The following is a 24,223-nucleotide window of genomic DNA, read 5'->3' as shown; positions in this document are numbered from 1 at the left end:
CAGTTTTTTCTTTTACTGAGGATTCCCAGCCTGACGACAGGGAATATTCATGAGCATGTGAATCCATGCCAGGCCCCATGATGGAGAATGGCAGAAGTGTTCAAATAGATTTGGGTTCGGGGGTTGCACTGGAGGGGACAGATGCAGAAGTGGTTTGCGTTTTACCTCCTCTACCTCTTGAAGGTCGAGAGAAGTTTCTTTGACCTTGGCGGGTGGTGGTGTGCTTTCTCTTTTGGCCATAATTATAGAGCCGAAAGGGCTTACCCCTCTGCTGTGAGGAAGTTTGAGCAGATGTCTTAACGCCGCCCCTAGGGACTTTGTTGCAGCCTTGGAAGCCTGCAATTTCTCTGCCTTTAGTCCAAATAAGTATGACCCTTCAAAAGGCATGTCAATCAATTTTGCCTGTATATCCTGTGGCAAGCCCGATTTTCATAGCTAGGTGAATCTTTGCAACCTGTTACCACTGATCTTCTGGCACAGTTAGCCGTTTCAAGTCCTGACTGTAGGGCTTAGCACATAGCGTCTTTCCGATATTCTACAATGTTGAAGAAGCCAACCCTCTTTCCGCTTAAGGGATGTGCTCTGCTGCCTCAGCCAGTACAGACCATATGGTGTTATGGTGTCTGTGCATTTGGCAAGCACATAAGAGGCGTTCACTGCCTCAAGTGCCATGCAGACAGAGGCAAAGACTTAAGGCCAAACCATCATTCATTTTGTTATCCCCGTCTGGGTGTAAAGAAGGGTAGGCGCTTGCCTTGTTGCCAACATCAGCTGCCTACACCACCAGAATGTGGTGTGATCGGTGCCTGGCTAGTAACTCTGGGCCAGAGGAAGCTGGCCTGTACTTCCTAGCAAAATCCTTATGGACTGCTGGCACCCAGCAGAGATTTTTCGATAGTTCCAAGAGGAGATTATTTTTATGGCATTGTGTAAGGGAAGGACAGGTCCAACAAGTGTTCCCTTGTCCAGAATGTCCATCGGGTCAGATTATCCTATTTAACCTTTCCCATCATCTGTATACGACACTAGGGTGGTAGTGAGAATCTCCTTGAGGAAATTGTACCTCAGGGGAGGTGTCTAGGGCACCTGTGTCATGCAAAACGGAGGCCAGATCAGCCAGTCTATTTACCTCTTCCTGAAACTCCTCAGGCAGTCGAGGGAGACCCACAGGTTCAACCCAAAAGGGAACTGGGTCATCATCTTTGTCAAAGATGCCCTGAAATTAGGACCAAAGATCCCTTCTTGACTTTGGTGTAAACCTAGAAGTTGAGGGGGTCTTCGACTATCAGTGTTCAAGAATGCGCAAGCCGATGAAGATATTTGGCAGCGTCAGCAATCTTCGAATCCTTGTGTAGCATTTCACTGCTCCCAGGCTTTTCAGTGCACAAAGGTTGGTGAATCGAGTTCCTGACTGCTTTTTCTGGTGCAGGGCTTGACTGTTTTCTTCCCAAAGGAAGAACGAACGGGCGGACCTGCTTTCTCAATTTGATAGAAAACTCTTCCCACTTTTCCTCCAAAACTGTTTTAGAAGGGAAGCATACCCGTTTTTCTTGTGATGAGTCTGTTGACAAGTGTGTCATCTTTCTATTCTTCTTCGATGAGGAAGACGAATGATGGGAGTCGCTCCTTGAGTCAGACTTCTTATACTGCTTCTTTGACTGTTTCCTCTTCTTTTCTGGCGATTTTTGAACTGCTATGCTTTGGCCTTCGTCAGGTTTGCGTTTCGACGGCGTCGGCTTGGCGACTTAAGTCGAACGACCCAGGGACAATTTGGAAACTCTCTCCTGTAGGGTTTTTGGCATCATATCTTGACATCAGCCACAATTTGTAACAGCATGGTTGGTACTGAGGCATCAGAGACAAATTATGTGGGGATAGCTTAGCCACATTCTTGTGCAACAATCACAGCACTTTAATAACCCAAAGGTTTCAGAGTTGACATAGTCGAACAGGATTTGAAAAAATTCTTAGAATTTTTCTACAAAAAGGCATCAGAGAATTTCTCTGAAGCAAATTAACGTGTTCCAGAGTAGCGTGCTGGGCATGCAGAAAACATGAACGGAGGTTCCATGGCAGTGTGTGTGCTATTAGTACCGATGTTGACATCACAGCCGGTCCAGAAGCTGACGACGCGAGGATCCTCAAAACTGTGTCGCATGGAGAAAATGTTTCAGAGAGTGCTGCTAAGCAGGAGAATATATCTAAGATGAGGTATGCACGGTAGGACCCAATCCATTAAAAACATCAATTTTGAGCAAAGATCTTGTTTCTGTGAAAAACAATTTTTAGAATTACATTACAATTGGGGGAACATTTCAATTTATGTCACGATTTGGTTGCTGTGTTGGGATAACCTCCATAGTACAATGGTTAAAGTACTACACTTGAGCTCCACAGTTGCACCACTGTAGACCACTCTAGCCAGATAGTAACACATCATGTTTGCTTTACCCTTGATCCATAGAAAAAATACCATGACATAAAAACCAGTCCAGGCATATTTTCTTAATGACTGACTTAACTACCATGATTAGTCTAGCACGAGAGGCTTTCCATCTGGAAACAAATGCCACTGCTATACACATCAAACCCCAGCTACAGAACACACCCTTACAGATGACAGTGCTCCTGCTTATATACGCACCAACAGCAAAGCACAAAGCCTTGTTTTTTACCCCTTTTTTTCCCTAAGCCACTGACCGACTCACTTTCCCTTCCAGATCCACGAGAGTGCTTGGAGACCATGCAAATGGCTGCAGTGTGAAGTATAAGTCCCAATATCATACCCGCACTGAAACAGGTATTCTCAAAAGATATTTTACAGACCCCAATGTGACTTCATAGGAGAAAGCAACCAAAAAAAAAAACATTAGCAAGGCCAACAAATTGGGCTTTTGTGTAGGGATGCGAAAGGCACTTTCCAGGCACTGGCATGCCGGTATTAGCTGGCCATTGATGGTAGCAGGTGCCAATTGGTATGAATACCTGGGCATCTAATAGCAGTGCCTGGCAAATGCCTAACTCTGATACACAAGCCAAAACTGTTGGCTTTGCCCATAGTTGTTTTTAACAGGACTTCAGAAAAGGACACACAAAGTGCTTATAATCGAGTGGCTGAAAGCATAACTTGTTAAGACATTTTTATTACATCAGTAGTGAGATTACAGCTTCAGTGAAGGCATTAACTCTCAGAAGACTGCTTTGAAAAAACACTGGCAGGCATGTTGAGTGCAAAGTTTGATGGTAAAGATTGAATAAAGCGAGCTCAAAGAGTTCCAATGAGGGGGGGCAGTATACCAAACACCTACAAGTTTTGCATCCCTCCTTGTATGCAATTCTTCTCTATATGTGCATTAATACAACAGTGTTGGCTTATAAAGCACCCCCTAATAGCCCAGACTAAAAAGAAACAGGAGTTAGTCTCCCAGTGCTGAGAAGAGGTGAAACTGCACCCTCAAAACACTGGCGGTCAGGGCATCCGCCCGATTCCCCTGCCTTGGCACCTCACATTTTATTTTCACACTACGGGTACAATCTTATACAGCAGGCTGAGTGGGTATTGGTCTTTTGGTTTACCCAAAACATGGGATCCAACGAGACAATTTTCGCCGGATCTGGGTTAAATTGACATCCAGTCCAATTCCTTAGCAGTTCAGCTCTTGTACCAGGAAAATGCCCACTTCCCTGCCTGGTTACATTTTTATCTCTTAGATGTAATATTCTTCCACCGTGACTTTCATGAAAATTCTTGCACACTGCTGAACATGTTGCGTCTTCGCAATCTTGCATATCCGTGATTGACACATAAAACTCAGATATGAAGAAGAGTGGGTGTGTGTGCGCTCTGACGCAGCTAAGGCGTACGCTCACGCTGACGCAGTGAGCGGGACGTCTCCCGCGGCCCTGAAGAGAAAGCGCTTACCTTGATGATAACGGCGTGAGCGGGAAGATTGACACCCCAGGCAAGTGTCGCGGTGCAGACCAGGACTTTGACGTGTCCGTGAGAAAAAAGGCTTTCCACCAAGTTCCGGTCTTGCCGCAGCATTCCTGCGTGGTGAATACTAAAGCCATCGGGGAAGAGCTCGCGCAGCTGCTTATTTCGTGACTTTTGCACCTGCAAACACACAACAAACCACATATGAAAGAAACGATAGCAAGAAACCCAAAGCCATTCATATATATAAAAACGCAAACGGCCAGAAACCACTGGCGAGCAAAGGAAGTACATGGATATCTGCTGAATAAGAATGCATTCCAAATCGACAACTGGGTGTAAACATTCCATATGATTTGAATACATTTGAAACGTGTAAAGCATTGGACTGCAGCACCTAGGAGTCGATAAACATGTGTTGTGTGTATGGTGCGCTCATGGTGCACTCGTTTTTGCTCTCATCAGAGGTCTCCTACTCCCACCCTAAGGAAAGCAAAGGTAAAGTATCACTAACAAAGCAACACACCACGATTATCCCTGGATGGAGAAGAATCAGTCCTCTATAACCCAGATGAAACCGTAAGCAACTGGATGAGCAATGCTTCAGCAAGGTAAGCTTGCTCAAGGGACCAGTGCATTGTAAATTGTGATTAAATACGTGAACAAAAATATTTAAAGGAAGGCTCCAAAAACGATAAGTCCCTAAAATAAACAACTGAGACTGCCCATGTATATGTTGACGGTCATTTAAGGTCATGGAGTTTTGCCTTGCTTCAACCCAAGGCATTCAATTTGATCTCATCTTCACTCTGTCCCCTCAACCTCTCGTCCACCTCAGTCATGACTCTCCCTCCTGCCCCCCTGGTTCCTCCTGCCCCCTTTTTCTGCCCGTCGCTGGTTGTGTGTTGTGTTCATATTTTATGCTCTCGTCTTCTTCCTCCTGCTTTCCGCTCTTACCAATTCACATCTCCACTCTGAGCTCACCTGGGGCAGCCACAGTCGTCCTGTGATGCATTGCTCCTTCACATTACAGTGCCCTGCCCGCTCACCATCCCTGGCCAGTAACCTCTCCTCCCTTGCCCAGAGGCCTGCTTTTGGTTTTTACAACCCGCTTATTCTTCAGTCTGTCATCTACACTGATTTTGTCACCCCATTGTGCAACTTTTCTTTCCCGTTCCACAACCACTGCTGTGACCTGCCATGTCTGCTTGCTTAACTGCACCCCTGGTATTGGATTTCGCAGCTTGGGCTGCTTCTTGCCTTCTGCCCACCTCCACCATCCACACTTCAGGCTCATTGCACAGTGCTGTGCCTTATTCTGCCTACCTTCACCCCTCACTCATACATGCACTGGTTTCTGCACCTTCACAGCTGGGTTGTCTTGGAACCTTCCTGTGTCTTGCTCCTGCAATCACTGATTGACATTGGAACCTTGCTGTGTCTTGCATTGACTTACCTGCATCCATTGACTGACATTGGAACCTTGCTCTGGTGTGCATTGACTTACCTGCAACCAAAAACTGACATTGGAACATTGATGTGTGTGTTGCACTGACTTACCTGCAACCACTGACTGTCATTGGAACCTTGCTCTGATGTGCATTGACTTACCTGGAATCACTGATTGTTATTGGAACCTTGCTCTGATGTGCATTTACTTACCTGCAATCACTGATTGACATTGGAACCTTGCTGTGTCTTGCATTGTCTTACCTACAACCATTGATTGACTTGAATCTTGTGATGCCTTTTGCCTGCCTGAATACCTTATGTAGCCCCCCCCATTCCCTCAGATGAGCCTTTTCCAGCCTGTAATCACCCATACCTGTTTAGTCTTCATTGCTGACTACATGCCTGCTGTAACCCCTTTCCCCATGAGACGAGGCGTTGCCAGTTTGCAATCACTTACCTGAATGTCATAATTGCATGTAGGGATTTTCCTACAGGCATTTTACCTACTTGTCCCTGCACTTTTTAATTGTTTTGTTACTGTACCTCTCACATCCTTCCCCTCCTGCACTCCCCTTCCTCCCCTTCCCCCCTTTTTTCATGTCTCAGCACTTGCACGTTCTAAATCATCCCATGAACTAGTCAGAGCATTTTGTTTGTTCCCCATCTCTCCCGCCTTTCACTCCCCACTCCTCCCCTTTCCCCCCCCTGCCCTCATGCTATAGCATTTGCGCATTCTGAATGTTTCAAGACCTTTTAGGAATGTTTTGTTTTTGTAGAACGGTGTTGCTTCATATGTTCATACGCTAAAAATGATTTAGAAATCTTTTTTGGCGCATGAACATATGAAGCAACACCATTCTACTTTATACAGACGGAGTTGAGGAACTTATTTTCTCCGTTTTTCGCTTCATAAACATGCACCACGAAGTGAATTTGAATGATCAAAGACCCGGGGGCGCTTGGGTCCACGTGTTGGTACCGACTAAAAGGTTCCTCAATTTTATGTTTTGTTTTTGCCTTCATTCCACTCCATAAACACCCCAACCCCTTGTCTTGATGCACCTTGAAACATAATTCTGCTGTATAGAGTGCATTACAAATAACCAATAAATGAATAAATAAATACTGGGAGAGCCACGGAACTCATGGCAAGGGCTGAGCCAGGGCAGATCTCGCGGTGTGGCCTGGCGTTTAAGGCCAATTAGGAGCCGAGCCAGACAAATGGCCATGCAAAACGAGAGAGGTATCCGTGTCTGGGGTTTGGGGGCATGAAAAGGGGGTAAAGGGCATGGGGGCGACAACTAAGGCTAAAGGGGAACACAAATGGGCTAAAAGCGCAGAGGGTCAACCAAGGGAGCTAAAGGGGACTGGAGGCAAGAAAGGGGGCTAAACAGGACTTGGGAAACGAAAAGGAGCTTACAGTGTTAAGTCGGCAGACGCGCTCCTGTAAGGGCTGTCGGAACACACCAAGAGCGTGTCTTTTTAACTTTTATTTTGTAGAGGAATGGGCGGGCACCCGCTGGGGCCCATAGCCAGCCTCTGCTTTTGGCAGCCACTGACCCAAAAGGAGAGTTAGGCCAGAGCCCTAGGTGTGGCTCGGGTGGGCCCAAACCCCACCGCGCTCGCACAGCTCTACTGACTTGAATGTACTGGAGCATGGTGTGCTATGTCCCTATGGGTAGGCTCAGCCTGAGCCATTCATTACAAGCTCATTATCAAACCTTTTCTAAAGTGCACCTGTACTTCCATCGAGAGAGTGAGCAAAAGAGCCTTCATCAATGAGCAACCCCAGTCCCAGACCACACTCTCCCAGAAACAGAGGGAAAATAGTGCTTGCCCCATACAGTGGATCAGTTAAATCTGAGGGCCAGACCCGACGATGATGATGATACAGCTGTTTAGACAGACAGTGGAAAACACCCACGGTGGTCCTGTGCAGTGAGGGGTCTTATAACAGAGCTTGTTGTGTCAGAGTCGGTTATTTTAGTTTTGTAACCAATCCTGATCCTGGCAGCCATGCAAACGTAGAAATAGATAACAGCTGCGGCTGCAAGTACCACCAAGCCATCCCATTCCCGGCCTGCTTCGAACTATCACTTCCTACAGGGTCTCCAGCGTTACCCTTCCTGACTCATTGCCATCCCAGGCCTATTTGGCAGCTGTGGCATGAGCAAGGCAAGTGAGTGCCTTGTGTGAAGGAAACTGGAACATGGACCAAACTCGGGAAGAGGGTGTAATATAGGAGTAGAGGGACAGTTGGAAGAGGGAGAGTGAAGGATTAGGAGGGGTCATTGCATGGTGGGACGTCATATAGTTAACCTATATATATATATATATAAGTGAAAATGTTTGTGGCTTTGCGTATGTTCCCTATACAACTCCACACCGTATCACCAATCTGCACCAAATGTTGCACATTTACCCGTTAGGATCCTCTGGACCTTACTGGCTAGATGATAGTTGCACAGCCCACCCTTTTCCCCCGATTTCAGCAAAAGTGAAAATGTGGGTGTGGGTTTGTGGCTTCACGTATGTTCCCTATACAATTCCACACCGTTTCGCCAACCTGCACCAAATTTTGCAGTCACCTGTTAGGACCCTCCAGACATTACTGGCTACATGACATTTGGACATCCCACCCCTTTCCCCAGATTTCAGCAAAAGTCAAAATGTGTGGGTTTGTGGCTTGGCGAATCATTGTTCTTTATACAACACCACACTGTTTGACCAATCTGCACTACATTTTGCACAGTTATCTGTACCTATGAGGGAATGAAACCCAGGGCAATGCCGGGTATATCAGGTAATATTATTAATTATAAATGGGCATAATTCTACAATGATCACGAACATGTCACATCTTTGATAGATATCATGCCATTAACGGTAAATCACCTGGAAGCATTCTTAACCAATCCAGAGCTACTGGCAATTCCATGGAATGATTGAAAGCAATATTGGTGCAATTACCGAAGTGCAGTTGGGCATCAATGCATTAGTGCAGAGAAGAAGAAATCTTTATTGTTACATGCGTTGGGCCTTGAAGGGTAGAAGAAGTGTAGCGAGATTCCCCCAATCACAGATGAACAAGATGGAGGAGACATGAATGCATATGAGAAGGCACTTAAACAGTTGGATAATTATTACACCCCTAAAACAAATATAGCAAACAACATATTTCATTTTTATACACGAAAGCAGAAACTGAATGAAACAGTTGAAGAATATGTAAGTGCTTTAAGGGAGCTTGCTGTTTCATGTGATGTTACAGCTAGGATGGGGTATGCCGTGATAATATTGAATAGAAAGTAACAAATGCAAATTTACAGAAAGAAATACTGAATGCTAAATATATAGGGGTTAGGGTAAGGGGTTAAAAGGTGGGGAGGGATGGTGGTTCGAGACGGGGTTAGAAGCATGGGTAAACAGGGGATTTGGCCCCCCATAATTTAAAAAAAAAACTATTTTTTTCAGGTAAAGTTGCATTAATTATTTCTCAATTCGTTATAAATGACATGTACCCCAAGGATGGGGACTGATGAACTCAAAAACCAAATAATAATTCACACCAACCTGGTCACGAAAGGTTGGTGTGTGCAAATCCTTCGCTGGAGGATGCACTAGCCAGACCCTCCAAGATATTACGGCATGAAATGGCAAATTATGCGGCACAAAAAAGCTAATTTTGTGGCACAGAATTGTTCTAATTGCAGCATTTTTGCAGCACATTTTTTAATGACATGAGGGTGTTAGATTGGCACATTGCAGTTAAGAGGCAGTGTGTAAGGCTACAAGAGAGCCAGGTTGTCATTATTTGTACCTTTTTTATTAATTTAATAGGAAGAGTCCTAGATGTCCCTGGCTTGACAGAACAACATTTGTTTTGCTCTACATTTAGGTTTAATGTGCATGTTTATTTAACACTATTAACTTTATTGATCATTATCAGTAGTAATGGTGAAAATATTCCCCTTCTATGTACTCTAATCCCCTCAAACACCTATACACGTCTCCCACCAACACCCCCTCACACTCACCAATTCTTCATAACAACTTTCACTCCCAAATCGCTCACTCATGTGCATACTCACATGAGCTATCACATTGCCATGTCACAACTCTCACTCCCCAGTCTCTGCCACACTCCAAACCATACTCCCAACTCACACCTTAGGCTCCCCAATTCCTCCCACAGTCCTTCATTCGTTCATGCTACTTCTTCATCTTACATCCTTTCTCCCATCTATCGCACACTTCCTTCCTCCTTTCTTCCAACCTGCAGCTCCTTGCCTCGTTCAAGCCAACCGCTCGCTCTGCTTTCTGGCCCACCTTTCCACTGCTGCACCTCTGGCCCACCGCTTCCCCCTCTGGCCCATTGCTCTCCCTCTGCTTTTTTGCCCATCACTCCCCATCTGGCCCATCACTCCCATCACCCGTCCCTCTCCTTTCCCCCCACATAGAGTGACTATTTATACATTTTTTTACATTATCGATTTTGGCCAAGAACCTCAAAAAATAGGGCATCTAAAAACAGAGCAGAGGGTAGGCTGTTTTTAGATGACCCATTTTTGGAAATGCGCAGGTCACCTTAATATCAAAGCTGACCTTTACATTTCACGAGCCTAAGCTGTAGCGCAAATTATGTGCTGTACAGCTGCCTTAAATACATTTGTGTCAGAAGAGCTCCCCACACAATGCTCTACAGGCTCCCAGTGCATTTCACTGTGACAGGCCCTTGAATGGCCTATCACTGTAAAATGCAATCCAAAAAAAAAAACATCCCTACTCCGTTTGAGGAACAGAAATGCCAGTGAGGTATCAGTGGTTCATACCTCTGCTGTTACACTTAAAAAATAAAGTTGCATGACAGGGTCAGGAAAGACCCGGTCATGTAGCGCACACACCCTGCGCCTAATTAAAGCAGACACACAGGGCTGCCTTCGTTTTCTGAACATTTAAAATTGCATCCTGTTTGTAAATTCGGGATACACGGTTAAAAGCGCAGAAATGCCCCATGATTTGCGCAAATGCGCAAAGAGATGAAAAGGGCCAACTGAATGGAAGCATAGCCCATAGCAGCTGAAAGATTTATTCTAAGCGTTATATCACGCCTAGCAATATTAAGGGGGTTTTAATAATGTATAGTATGCGGTAATAGCGTAAATCCGGACGAGTTTGAGTAACGACACCTTTCCCATTTCAAAATGGCCGTTCCATACAGGCAGTGGTGGAAATGGAAAAAATGTGGTGGGGGATCCCACAAGTGCCAGGGTGGGAGGAGAGTTGGGGGGGGGGCAGAGTGGGCGTGGTCTAGAGGGGGCAGGGTTGGTAGTGGCCATCCGGTCAGATAAAAAAAAAAGCGCCCACAAAGGCAACATTGCCTTTTACCGCCGGCCAGGGCTTTTAGTGGGATGGGGCCTGCCGGGGCTCAGCCCCAGCAGGCTCCGAAATTTCGATTTGAAGCGGGGCCCTGTGGGGCCCACTAATCTCCCCTGCCAGCCCCGGCCACTACACGAAAAGGATTTTTTTCTGAAGCCTGAAGCTCTCCCTCATGTGCGAAAGCTTCAGGCTCCAGAAAAAAATGCCTTTCAGCCATAATGGTGGCGTTGCACCTGCGAGGCATCCCTTTAATCAAGTGATGCAAGTGGGCCGGCGCCACCATTATGGAGAAAACGTGAGGCCGCTGGAAGCAGAGGCCTGCTTTCTAAATACTGAAGCTCCCGCGGATTCGCGGGAGTTTCAGTCTTAAGGAACAGGGCCTCTGCTTGCAGGGGCCTCACCTTTTCAGCCTTAATGGTGACACTACCCCTATTCATCTGGCAAGGGGCAGCGCCACCATTAAGGCTGAATAGGCGAGGCCCTGTCCCCTGCCAGGCAAGCCTATAGAAAATAAATGCAGAGATCAACACCCTCTCCCTTTAGGGAGAGGGTGTTGATCACTACAAAAGGCTGCCTGGCAAGGGTGCCAGTGGCCCATTGAGCCGGGTCTCCTCGGGGGAGCGTGGCCTAATGGGCCAGCAGGACCCCTGCAGTTAGGCCAGGCCCTCTTGATGAGCCCTGGCTCATTTGTTGTGCCAAAAAAAAGAAAACGAAAAAAAAAACGCCCGCGAGGGGAGCATTGCCTTTATGCTGCTCTGGCACTGGTGTGTAAAGCACAATGCTCGCTACATGTACAACTGACTCCTTTCAGTTGTACATGTAGTGAGCATTGTGCATAACACACCAGTGCCAAAGCCGCGGTAAACGGCAATGCTGCCGTCGCGGACGATTTTTTTTTTCTTTTTTCCAGCGTGGTTCATGGGCTTGGGTGGCTGACTCTGGCCGGATCCCGAGATCCGGCTACACATCTGGTGCCAGATCTTGGATCCGCCGAGAGCCGGCCCAATGACCAGCACTGCATACAGGAATCTCTGTCCCTATGGCAAGCAGGAGTTTACAGGAACACACAACGCACAGCATTCGGTTTCTTGCTTTGGCGTTTGCGAGTTATCGAAGGTATGTTAACTACATATTGACATTGTTCTATTTCACGGATACCCTAACATACGATGAGAGATGCTACATCAGCAATCCATTTTCACACACAGGTATGAGCTATACGTGACTTACGCTACGCGCAGTGAGCGAAAAGATATAGTTTGCATAATTAACAATTACGTCTACTAACTAGATCGTGTAAGACTGTTTACTCGCTTTCAATATATACATTATCAGACAAGAGGCAAATATTTATAAAGATTCCTTACTATGCAGAAACGAATGTTAATACAGTAAGTGCAGCTGATCTCTACGGACTACACAGCATTTAACTTAAAATTGAAGCAACGTCCACACACCGGGCAGGTTAGTTGACATACTCTAACAGATCAATACTTTTGGTATAGAGAAAAGGACATTGGTTACTTTTAATAGTTCGTAGATCTAAAGGTCCTCTCTCTGTTTTTTTCTTTCTGGCAGTAACCGCCTGGCCAATCCAAATTACGTACGTATGACCATTTTTGTACCATCTACTAATGTAATTGGGGTTAAATGCTTAACGCACGCAACTATTATGTCATGCTTATTTCATTCGTGGTGTTATGACAATATTAATTTGTGAACCTTGGGTTCCTACAATATTGTGAACATTATGATGTATTGTATTTCAAATGTGTATATATGTCTTTTCGTGTTGTATGCATCTTTATAATCACTTATAGTCTCATATTAATGAGCTGGCAGGCCCTGACAAAGAACGGGGGTGTCCGAAATGCACTGGCCCTTGCTATAGCATCTGCATTTTTGAAGAAAATCACTCACTGATATATTCAATTTAATAAATACTAAACTATAAAACTACTTAAGCAAAGAGAAGCTATTGATTGGCTATTGGGTGTGCAGCCCACACCACTGGCTTGATAGCCAAGGTCTTTTTTAACAGTATTTTGGTGTGCTTTTCGCAGCGGCACCTTTCTACTGGGTTTGCACCCCACGCAGAGACTTATTTTACATACAGATGCATTACACTTTTTCTAGTTTTTGCAGTGCACACTCACCATCCCTCAGCATATAAGATGCACCCATTCAGATGTCCTTTGTTTATTGGGAAGCTCTTTTTTTGGCACAAGTGATGAGATGTGGTAGCGCATTTCATTCATTGTGCAGAACCTGGCCGCTTGTGTTTTATTTTTTAAACAGCAGTTTTTGCAAAAACTGCTGTTTTTCAAGGGTGTTTTTGCCAATGTGGCAATTTTCGCACCTTTTCAAAAAAACTGCTGTTTTCACAGAATTGCAAAATCACTATAACCTGGAGGGTCTGAATAGACATTGCAAAGAAGGTAGAATATCCCCAGTTATGTTAAAAAACCATCAAGGAGAAGAAAAAGTCAGATGGGACTGAGGAAACGAAACTGGTCAAGGAAATATAGTTGTAAAGAAGAATAAGAATGGGTTCATTGAAAAGGCGAACCAGAACGAAAACAAAAATAACCAAAAAGACAATGGCGGAATATGAGAAGAGCAAGTGTTATTGTGGTGGGAAACTGGGACATTTTGCAAACCTGAAACTGTGTCCTGCAAGTAATCAGAAGTGTTCACATTGTGACAGGAGGGGTCATTTCGTAGCCACATGTCGGAGGAAGAAGGAAGTGTCGTGTGCAATAAGAGGAACAAAGTAGTTCTGATGAGAAGAGGGTTGTCACTATGATGAAGGCTGCAAAGGATTATTCGAAGATGAAATGTCCTAGTTGTGGTATACGCATTGAGGACTTCAAGTCAAAGTGATGGTGGATAGTTGTTCATCGTATTCAATCTTAACGAAGAGTACATGGAAAAGACTGAAAGGTGAAGGATTGAAGGAGATTCTACGAAATCAAAAATTAAAGACCCTGGAGGGTTTGAAGAATCAAAGATCAACACTATCAGAATGTTCCATTTAGTGGTGGAATACAAAGGTAGGATGGCTGCAGTAAGCATGAGTCGACCTTTTGGGTTGGCGGGACCAGGCTGTCCAGGGATTCGTCTCAATCCTAAAAAAGATGAACCAGTCATGTTTATAAATGGGGACAAGACGGAAGAGGAACGGTTTCAAGATGTATTTGCCCATAAAAGGAACACGTTACTTACCTATAACGCCTGTTCTCCAGCATGGATTCACATGCTCATGAATATTCCCCATAGTCAGGCTGGGAATCCTCAGTAATATTAAAGCAGTTTTGCGTTAAAGCTAAAACTGCTTGTTGCTTCTATTGCTGTCACTTAGGGTCATACTGACCCAGCCAATGACATTCGTCCTTCTAACCTCCACCCCTGGTAGCCATGTTCAGATTTTGGTTGTGCACGTAAAGCGGCAATAGGAACCAAGAAGAGCCAGAGAGGGGAAGGGGGGAGGGTTTTCGTGTGAATCCATGTAAGACTCATGCTGGAGAACAGGAGTTACAGGTAAGTATTATTATTAAGTAACTTGTTCCTTCTCCAGCATGGGATCTTGCATGGATTCACCTGCTCATAAATACGATTACACGCCAGTACATATACACAACCACATGAGGTGGCAAGGCTCACAGAAGCAATACACCCACCGCTGGAAATGACTCACCTCAGGCAAACAGGTTGCAAAGCACTGCTTGGCTGAACCGGGACTCTTCCCTGGAATCCCTGTCGACACAGTAGAATCTTGCGAAGGTGTGGTAGGCCTCCACATAGCAGCCCTGCAGATGTTACGCAGGGGAATACCAGTGAGAAACGCTGTAGTTGCTACAGTAGCCTGGGCGGAATGGGCTTTCGGCCGGCCTGGTAGTGTTCTGTTGGCCAAGTGATGGCAATGTGTGATACAGTCAGAGAGCCACCTGGAGATGGAAGCATTAGACAGGGCCTTCCCATGTTCCACAGGTCCAAAGATGACTAAAAGCTGAGAAATCTTTTGAAAGTCTTTCTTATGTGCAACTTAGAACTTCAGGGCATGTGCAACGTCCAACAAATGCAAAGATCTTTTGGCAGGCGAAGAAGGGTTTGTAAAGAAAACCGGTAGAACCAAAGGCTTGTTTAGATGAAAGTCTGACGGGTCCTTTGGCATGAAGGAAGGATGAGTTCACAGACCCACCTTAGCTGAATGGAATGATAAATATGGAGGCTTACAGGAGAGAGCCTGCATTTCTCCAAGCCGCCTGAGACGATTGCCACCAGGAAGACGGTCTTCCATGACAGAAACTGCAAGGAGCCCCGATGCACAGGTTCAACTGGAGGCCCCATCAGTTTCTAAAGTACCACATTTAGCTCCCATGCAGGGTCAGGAGCCTTCAGCGAAGGGAATGTTCTGAAGAGGGCCTTGAGGTACTCCTTTATGAGCCTGTGCGACCACAGCAAGAGCTTGGCTGGAGCCCGGGTGTAGCAGGATATGGCAGCCAGGTGTACATTGATGTATGCATGGGCAAGGCCAGACTTGGCAAGCAAGCGCAGGTAAGGAAGATGCTGTGGTGCTGTTACGTGCAGCGGTGAAATCTTTCATCACTGGCACCACACTGTAAAGCGCTCCCACTTGTGTTTCTAATAGGCCAGTGTAGAGGGGGCCCTGATCCTGGCTAGAATGCTCTTTCATTTCAAAGGCAGCAAGTAGTGTCCAAATACCGGGGCTGCAGAGCAAGGCTGCGAGGCTCAGACGCTGGGTCGTGGTGCAGGATTGACCTGCCTTCTCTGGAGAGCAGGTCTGGAAGGGGGGGGCAGTTTGATGGTTGGTATCACAGACAGATGGAGACAGTCTGGGTACCAGATCTGCCTGGGCCACGCTGGTGCAATGAGGATCATCTTGCAGTGGCAACGTCTGAGTGTGTTGATCACTCCTAGCAACAGAGCAATCGGCGGGAATGCATAAAGGAATAGGCCCTCTCAAGAGAAGAAGGCGTCCCCCAGACTCCTTGATTGACGATACATGTTGGCAAAGGTGATGAATATGGCTATGTCATCACTCCCGCTCCGGTGAAACTCTCTTCCCATATGGTCAGGGAAGGGCATTCCCTACCTGATCCAGACCCTGAAGGTGGCTGACTGAGGGAGGACTATGATGGGGGAGACAACCCCCTTGGGAGGACAGGAGACTCACTGGCAGAAACATGTTATCCCCCTTTCTACTCAGGGTATGACACCAATCCCTTTGACCTCCCAAACCTGTATGGTATATTGTGAATTAGAGCCGGTCCATCCACTTTGTACTGAGGGTAGGGCTCTTTCTTATGCGTTTTACAAAACAGAGACGAGGAAGAGCGTGGGAGTAATGCAGAGCACTAAAACTGAAGAGCTAGAGACACACTCTAGTGGTTGGATGGATCCAATAAGTGTTGGGACATTTAAAAGCCTGGCATTGAAAGGAAGATGGATATCCACTTTACCCGACTCAGGTCGGGAAGCGAGGAAGAAGCCAGCTGCAGAAGCGGACAGCAGAACTCCTGTCAGCGCTCTCACAAGAAGCTCAGAGGAGGAAGGAACACTGCACAGATGCCTGCAGCAGGAGAGTCTGTGAACAGGAGGCCAAGGCAGAGCGAGAGCGATGCTAGCAGAAGGAGGGGGTGCTCTGCTGTAGAAACCGAAGATTGCGGAGAACACCAAAGCAGCCACAAGACATCGGTAAGCCCAGAGAGGGGAAGTGTGACATCGAGGCACTTCACAGTGTATACTGCACACCGAGAAAAGACGGACATTCAAAGAGAGAACACGAGCAAGGCAGCTGGGACGCCAAGAGTCTTAAAGAGTGAAACAGATGAAAGGGAGACAAAGACCTATTGGCTGAATGAGTCAAACTATTACGTGTGGAGGAAGCCCTGGGCAGGAGAGTATACCAGGCAACCTGTTGCGATTCTGGGACTCGTACCCAATCGTAAAGAGAACATTGTGAAAACCCTGGCCGGATAGTCTACAAGGTAACCTGATCGAAGTCTGGGACCCACTCCCTATTGCAAAGCGCACATTGTGAAGTCCTGGCAGGAGAGGATACCAGACAATGTGATTGTGAGTTTGGGAGGCGCTGTGAGAAACCTGAGGGTTTTCCCATTCCTAGACCCCTTGGATCCTCTGCGCAGGTGGCCAGGGAAAGGCCATCACTGTTGGATCCCGACCCTGAATTTTCTTCAAAAAAGTGAAGAAAATTAAAAAGTCCTGGCAGGAGAAGCCCCTGGTGAATTCATTGCGAGTCTGGCACCCTCACCCAAATATATAATAAATAGTGAAAGTAAATACATTCTTGAATGTGAGAAAACCAGGGGGCAAAGGAATCATAACCCCTGAGCTGGAAAAGTGCATTCTGTGGAAAAGGAACCCAAGGGAAGAATCATACCCATTGAAGGATTGCGTTTGTAAACTAAAAGGTATCTGAAGAAGACAGGGGGAGTGAAATAGCTCCAGAGATGTGCGAGTGTGAACTCAAAGGAAGGTGAGGAACTTGGGGGACTCCCCCTGAGAATTGTGCAACTTTGATTATTTGTTTATTTCTGCACCTTTTGGAACTTTGTCTTGGAACACTGGAAAAAGCTACAGATGGTAAGTTGATAGACTAACCCTTTGCACCTTATTTTGATTTTAGCATGTACGGGTCAGGTTAGGATTTTGGACACAGGAAGGAGAACACTTTATTTTTGGACATTCTGACACAGACATCCTTTTGTTTCGTTGAGGCAGGGAAATCCCCTGTAGCGTTCTTCAACCCTTCTTTTCTTTTAATACAAATCTATAACAACCACCAGAATAACTCCTGTGTCCCGGTCTTACTCCTGATTCATTAGTCAAACTTCTGACACTTGGCGTTGGTAGCTGTTGCAGAGAGGTCAATTTAAGGGAGACCCCACTTTTTGAAGAGACGAGACCCCTGCGCTTGGTCGAGCTACAATTCGTGGCAGGACCACAGCTCCTGGCTGAGAGAGTCCGCAATTGTGTTCTGAACGCCTGCTTGGAGAAAAGGGGTGAGAAATATCCATTGAGCAATGGCCCAGTGCCACAGTTCTGGGCTTCCCGGGAGAGAATAGGGGAGCATGTTCCACCCTGCTTCCTGATGTAAAACATGGTGGTGGCGGTGTCTGGGAAGACCCAAACCACCTTCCCCTGGAGCTGAAGCTGGATAGCCCAGAAAACTGCATGTAGTTCTAGGACGTTGATGTACAATTCCTTTTCTTCTGGGAGCCAGAGGCCTCTGGCGTATGAATGTCCTGTGTGGGCTCCCAACCCCTCTTGAGAGGTGTTGGTCATGTTGTTGCCTGATATGTGGGGATCTGAAAGGAAGAACCCTGTAAGAGATGCAGGCCAATTGATGACCATTGCAGGGACTGACACAAAGCCCGACTAATGGCGATCTTGTCCTTCCATGCGCCGGTGACTTGCCGCCACCTGGCATCCAGAAACCCTTGAAGAGGTCATCTGTAGTCTGCAAAGGGAAACCAGATGGATGCAGGAGGACATCATCCCCAGCAGGGACATGATGGACCAGAATGTTGCAATGGAAGCTGTCGATAGCGGTTGGACCTTTCCCAGCATGGCCTTCACTCTCTCTTCTTAAGGAGCCGCAAGACACAAGAGTGTGTTGATGTGGGATCCCAGGAACAGCGCGTTCTGAGATGGAGCTATGGAGGATTTCTGACAATTTATTGAGAATCCCAAAGAAGTTAGGGTATTGATGGTCTCTGCAGTGTGCTGGATTGCCAGCTCGTGAGATCGGGTTTGGATCAGACAATTGTCTAGGTAAGGATAGATGTAGATAGGGCTTTCAACTGGCAACGTCTTCCTTGAATGACAAAACGTGTTCAGTGTTTGTGCGTAATGGGGATGTGGAAGTAAGCATCCTCCAGGTTGAGGGTCGCCAGGAAATCTCATTCCTCTCAATCTCAATCTCAATCTCAACCAGTTGGTTGAGCACATTTTGTATCCTGAATTTTTGGGAGTTGAGGAATTTGTTGAAGCGTTGCAAGTCTAGAATGAGTCTCCACCCTCCTGACTTATTTTGCACCAGAAAGTAGCTGGAGTAGACTCAGGAACCTCTGAGGGACTGGCTATATTGCCCCATTGTTTAGCAAGAATTGACCCTCCTTTAGTAGCTATGGGCTGTTCTTGTCTGGGAATGTGAGGGCATGTGGCCCGAAATTCCAGAGAGTGACCCTTTGGAAGAATATTGAGCACCCATTTGTCTGTGGAGATGTTGCGCCACTGGTCCACAAATTGTGATAACTGGCCTCCCACTGGGGTGAAGAAGTGAGGGTGAGGTCTGCTTTGGTGTCTGGATTATGAATGCTGAAGCATGATAACGCTGGTTGCCACTTATGTAGGCCTGTGAATGTCCGCTATATGCCTCCTGCGTGTGGTTGAACGGGAGGGCTGGTGATAGGGCGAGGAGTACCGTTTGGAGGACCTTGAGACTTTCCCTTTAGAGGAGTAAAAGGATGGCCTCCTCTGCTGCAGAGTGCCTGTGAATGTGTCGTCTTGGTGTCTGTTTCTATGGCCTCCTGGGTGTCATTGACTGCCTTCTCAAAAAGGTTGTCACCATCGAATGGCATGTCTACCACATTTGTCTGTAAATCGTGCAGAAGTCGGTGGCCTTGAGACAACTTTGGCAGCATAGGGCCACTTAATTTCCCATCTGCTGAAATCCTGTCCAGGGTGTTGGTAATTGCATGGTCGGAGGCTACCTCTCCCTCGTGGAACAATGATAGGGCCTCAGACTTCTTGTCCTACTGGAGGAAGTCTAGGGTGGATCGCAACTTATAACAAAGATCTCAGTCATACCTCAAGGGAACAGCCAAGAGGTTGGCAGCCTTGAAAGTATACGCCTCCATCATGATTACGCGCTTCACAGTCTCATTCAGCTTCTTACCCTCCTGATCAGGAGGAACCAGAGAAGAGGAAGATAGGATAGAGGACCTTTTTTGGTTGCCGAAGAGACCACAGAGTCTGGTGATGGTTGAGATCTGAGGCACATCAGGGTTGTGTCGAGGACCTGGTATTTCTTTTCCAAACGATCCCCTTTTGCCAGGGTCACGCAAGGGGTCTTCATGACCAACAGGCCAACTTCCAAAATGTCATCCAGATGGGGAGCTGAAAAAATAGTCCTCTTGGAGGACTCCTGCCGCTCAAAAAGGAAACCTTACTTTTTCTTCTCAGGCATGACTTTGAACAGCTTCAACGCCCGCGAGATAATTGAATGAAACAAACTGATCTCGTCTGGCAGCGAGTCCCTGGAGGGCATCTCAACATCAGGAAGCTCCCCATCTGTGGAAACATAGTCATCATAATCACCAGTCCCCCTGAGTAACCTGGGTCGGGACAGTATCAGTATCAGTGTCTGTCTGGGCTGCCTCTTACACCACAGGAGAAGGTGGAACTGGCAATTGTCGAGGGGTAGCCGGGGCTGGATGAGACAGTGTCAGTCAGGCTCAGGAAGGTATTGGAGGGCTCCTTGATGGAGCAGGTATGGGCAAAGCCAGTAGAGTCTGCTGGACCTCTGACACCAGCATGTGGAGAGTGGTCAAAATGTCCATTAACATATCCCTTCGTGCTGCAGGAGCCTGTGCTGGTTTATAAAGCGAAGGGCTAAGAGGCCGAGATGGCTGGTGAGATGGTTGTGCCCCCTGCTGAGGTACTGCCAAAATGGGATCAGGCTCCCCCTGACTGCCATCTTGGTTGGAATAAAAACCTTTTGGCTGGTCCTCTGGAACTGGAGATGACACACTACAAGGCCCCAAGGGAGACAGGGTGAAGAGTGGTGCATCCTTGGTGGTTCTAGAGAGAAGAGCGAGAGCTGGAGGTATCTCTTCCAAATTCGAGCTACAAGGAAAGGAGGTCATCATGGGCCTGCAGAGCAGATAATGGTGCTGTCGGTGACAGTTCCATTGTCGGTAACGTCAACAGAGGCATAGGTGGCAAGACCACTCTGGGAGTGGCAATCGTCGTTGTGAAAATGGTGACTGTAGTAGACGAGCCCTGAGACGGGATCAAAGTCATCGACTGAAGAAAAGTCTTCATGGACAAAGTCATCAATGGGATAACGTCCTTGGCAGATGAAGTTGTTGACGGGTCACACGACGAGGTCCGTGATGATGACGAGGTTGTCGGCGGTGAAGCCGCTGACAGGTCCCTTAACCAGGTACATGTTGACAAGGTCTTATGCTTGGCAGCTGGTATCAGCGATTTCCTTGCAGATGGAACCTGGCCGCTCAACAGTAGACTAACCATTGACAGAGAGGTTGACAACGACCGGTGTCTCTCAGACTTGGGTTCCACAGTCACAGTGACCGTCGGCGAATAAGTCGCCGGAGCGTGAGACTTAGCCTTTTTCGATATCTTCCCCTGGGAAGTGTCCTCAAAGATCTCAACATTTTCTTGTCAGAGGGAACATGCTCTTTGGGGACTGCTGACCCTGGAAGAGGCATGACTGAGCAAGGAGGCCGAGTCAGAGACCTTCCCCTTCCTCAATCCACACCACTAACCTTCTTTGGCGGTCCTTCCGAGTCTTGGAGGAGAAGGCCTGGCATATGGAACATCCATCCACATCATGGTCGGGATGTAAGCAGTAGATGTACCTGTGGTGCCGATCTGCAATAAAGATGTTTTTCAGGCTGCAATTTGCGCAGGCCTTGAAGAAGCCGTTTCTCGTGGTGTCTGCTATGGTGTGAGGAAGGCCCAAGCCTTGGCCTGCAGCTGCCCACGGTCCAGAGATCCGACGAAGAAAGGATCTCACCCGGTAACATCAGTAGTCACAAAGTGACTGAAGATGAAGAAAGAATTGAGACGATTTCTCACAAAAATAGTCAAAAAAGATATCGATATTTCGAGGAATGAAACATGGGGACTCCCAACATGAAAACATGCAGTAGAAATCTGAAGATGGCCACCAGGGGTCTAGGACGACGAATGTCATTAGCTGGGGCAGCATGAGCCAAAGTGTCAGCAATAGACTATAAAAGCAACAAGCAGTTTTAGCTTTAAAGCGAAACTGCTTTAATATTACAGAGGATTCCCAGCCTGACAACAGGGAATATTCATGAGCATGTGAATCCATGTAGGACCCCAAGCTGGAGAATAATATTGAAACAGGGAACAGAGCCTAATAGTCACAAATTACAACAGATTCCCATTTCAATCATGGAAGATGTGGAGAAAGAATTAGGAAGGCTAATGACGGAGAAAGTGATAGAACCTACTGAATCGGTAGAATGCATTAGCCCAATTGTAGTAGCGAGGAAGAAGAATGGTAAGGCTAAGGAGTGTGTGAACCTGAGGGATTTGAACAAAAACATCACAGTGGGTAAGTACCCGATGCCCATGATTACAGAAATGCTGAAATGTGTTGGTGATGGTAAGTTATTTATATCATTAAACCTGTCTGCAGCCTATCACCAGATACCATTAACGGAGGATAGTCGAGCGCCAACAATGTTTATGCCATTGTTTGGACTTTTTTGCTACCACAGGATGCCATTTGGATTAGCGTCAGCAGTCTTTCAGAGGGTGATGAGCCCTATGCTTAAAGGAGTTCAGGGTACATTAGCATATCAAGAAGACATCTTAGTATATAGAAAGGACATTTTGCAACCTGATAAACGACTGCCTTAAGTGTTGAGTGATAATGGTTTGACTATAGAAGTGAGCAAATGCAAGTTTATGGCGAAAGAGGTTGGATGTCTTGAGTATGTGATTAACGGTGAAGGGTATAGGTTCGGAGAAGAAATGATGAAGGCCATCATGGAAGCATCTATTCCAAAGAATAAGGATGAAGTACAGGCATTCTTAGGTATGAGTTTTACAATAACTTCATAAAAAATTTTGCAGAGATAGGCCAACCAATTATGAAGTTGTTAAAAAGGGAGTGGTGTTTGATTGGAATGTGGAGTGCCAGAAGGCGATGGGAGTAATAAAAGAGGGAATTTGTAGTGCACAAAAATAAGGAGGATTTAATGCAGACAAAGTGTCAGTGATTACGATTGAGACCAATGTAAAGGGATTAGGGGCAGTATTATCTCAAGGAAGAGGAGAAAAAGAAAGAGTCATATGTCATGCATCCAGGTCGGGGGATAGAGTACTTTAGGAAATATGTATGGGGCAGCGATTCATAGTGCGCACAGATCATAAACCGTTAGTAGAAGTATTAACAGTAAAAGGAATGATGAATGCAACTCCCAGAATTGCTGGATTGTGCATGCAGGCACAGGAATATGAATTCACAGAGGAGTATATCCCTGGGGTGCAAAACAAAATTGTGCACCATTTATCAAGATCATAATTAGATACAGTCATGAGAGGGAGAAAGAAATGGCTGCATGTTTAGATGAGGTATTTGTTGATCACCATGCAGTTGTAACGAAAGGGGAACAGGATGAAAGTTTGGTATCAGGTAATGTGTTGATGGGGGTTACTAAATTGATACAGGAGGGTTGCTCTTCAAAGAAAAACATAAGGGAAGAACACTGGGTATTCTGGGAGGCTAAGGAGCAACGGTCTGTGGAAGATGGGTTGGTTCTTATAGGACAAGTGTTAGTAGCTCTGGAATGTATTAGGGAGAGGTTGGTTGATAGAGCTATAGGGTCATCCTGGAATAATATGATGGAAAGTAAGAGACAAATATTAAGTTAATGAGAGGATTGTATCTCTATTTTGTAAAAATTGTATTATACAATTAAATCAAATAAAAAAAAAAAGAGACAAATATTGGTGGCTTGGGGTAGACATGATGGTAGAGAGGACGGTGAGGGAATGCTAGCCGTGTCAGAACACTAATAAGAGTATGAAGTTACACAAGCAAGAATGGTTACCTATTTTACCCGGGAAGGTACATAGATGCATATTAGGATAGCCATATTGGGACCCTATCATAATCTTGGTAGCTAAATGATGTTCATGATAGCGATGATGGATTATTTTACCAAATGGTTTGGTGAAACGGACATCCAGTAATGAAATTATGAGTTTCATGAACAGGTCTTTGGAAGGGAAGGTTACCCATCTGAAATAGTAAGTGACAATGTTCCTCAGTTTAGAAGCACCAAGAAGGCTGAATATGCTATGAATAGGGGAATACCGTAGAAATGTATGTCGTTACATCACCCACAATCTGATGGGTTGGTGGAACAATTCAACAGAGTGATTGTTGGTGCTGTGGAGCTAGCGGTTAGGAATGGCATGAATGTGAGCGAAACATTGAGGAAGTCGATGTGAAGTACCAGGGTGGCTTCCAATGATGTTACAGGATTTTCACCTTTTCAATTGATGCAAGGAAGAGAAGCCAATACTGGCTCAATCCCAGTTGGGAGACTAAAATGCTTTATAAAAAACAAAAGGAATGTGGGTGGAGCAAGCCAGAGAAAGATTGTATCAGACAAAAAAAAGAATAAA

The 24,223-nt window shown here is 46.1% G+C and overlaps 1 protein-coding gene across 2 annotated transcripts in view; it reads right to left on the bottom strand.

The window, feature by feature from the left end:
• The window catches only part of ASCC3 (activating signal cointegrator 1 complex subunit 3), a 2,962,611-nt gene that overhangs the window by 1,032,704 nt on the left and 1,905,684 nt on the right, over window positions 1-24,223 (bottom strand). For both annotated transcript variants that reach the window (XM_069606524.1, XM_069606525.1), the window contains exon 16: window positions 3,923-4,114. In XM_069606524.1, coding sequence (XP_069462625.1) covers window positions 3,923-4,114 — 192 coding nt within the window. The remainder of the gene's footprint in view (window positions 1-3,922; window positions 4,115-24,223) is intronic.

Source organism: Ambystoma mexicanum, chromosome 4p (genome assembly GCF_040938575.1).
Source record: "Ambystoma mexicanum isolate Mex_15411 chromosome 4p, UKY_AmexF1_1, whole genome shotgun sequence".
Taxonomy (NCBI): Eukaryota; Metazoa; Chordata; class Amphibia; order Caudata; family Ambystomatidae; genus Ambystoma; species Ambystoma mexicanum.
Note: the sequence above shows the minus strand (reverse complement) of the source record. Positions and strands in the feature narration are given on the sequence as shown.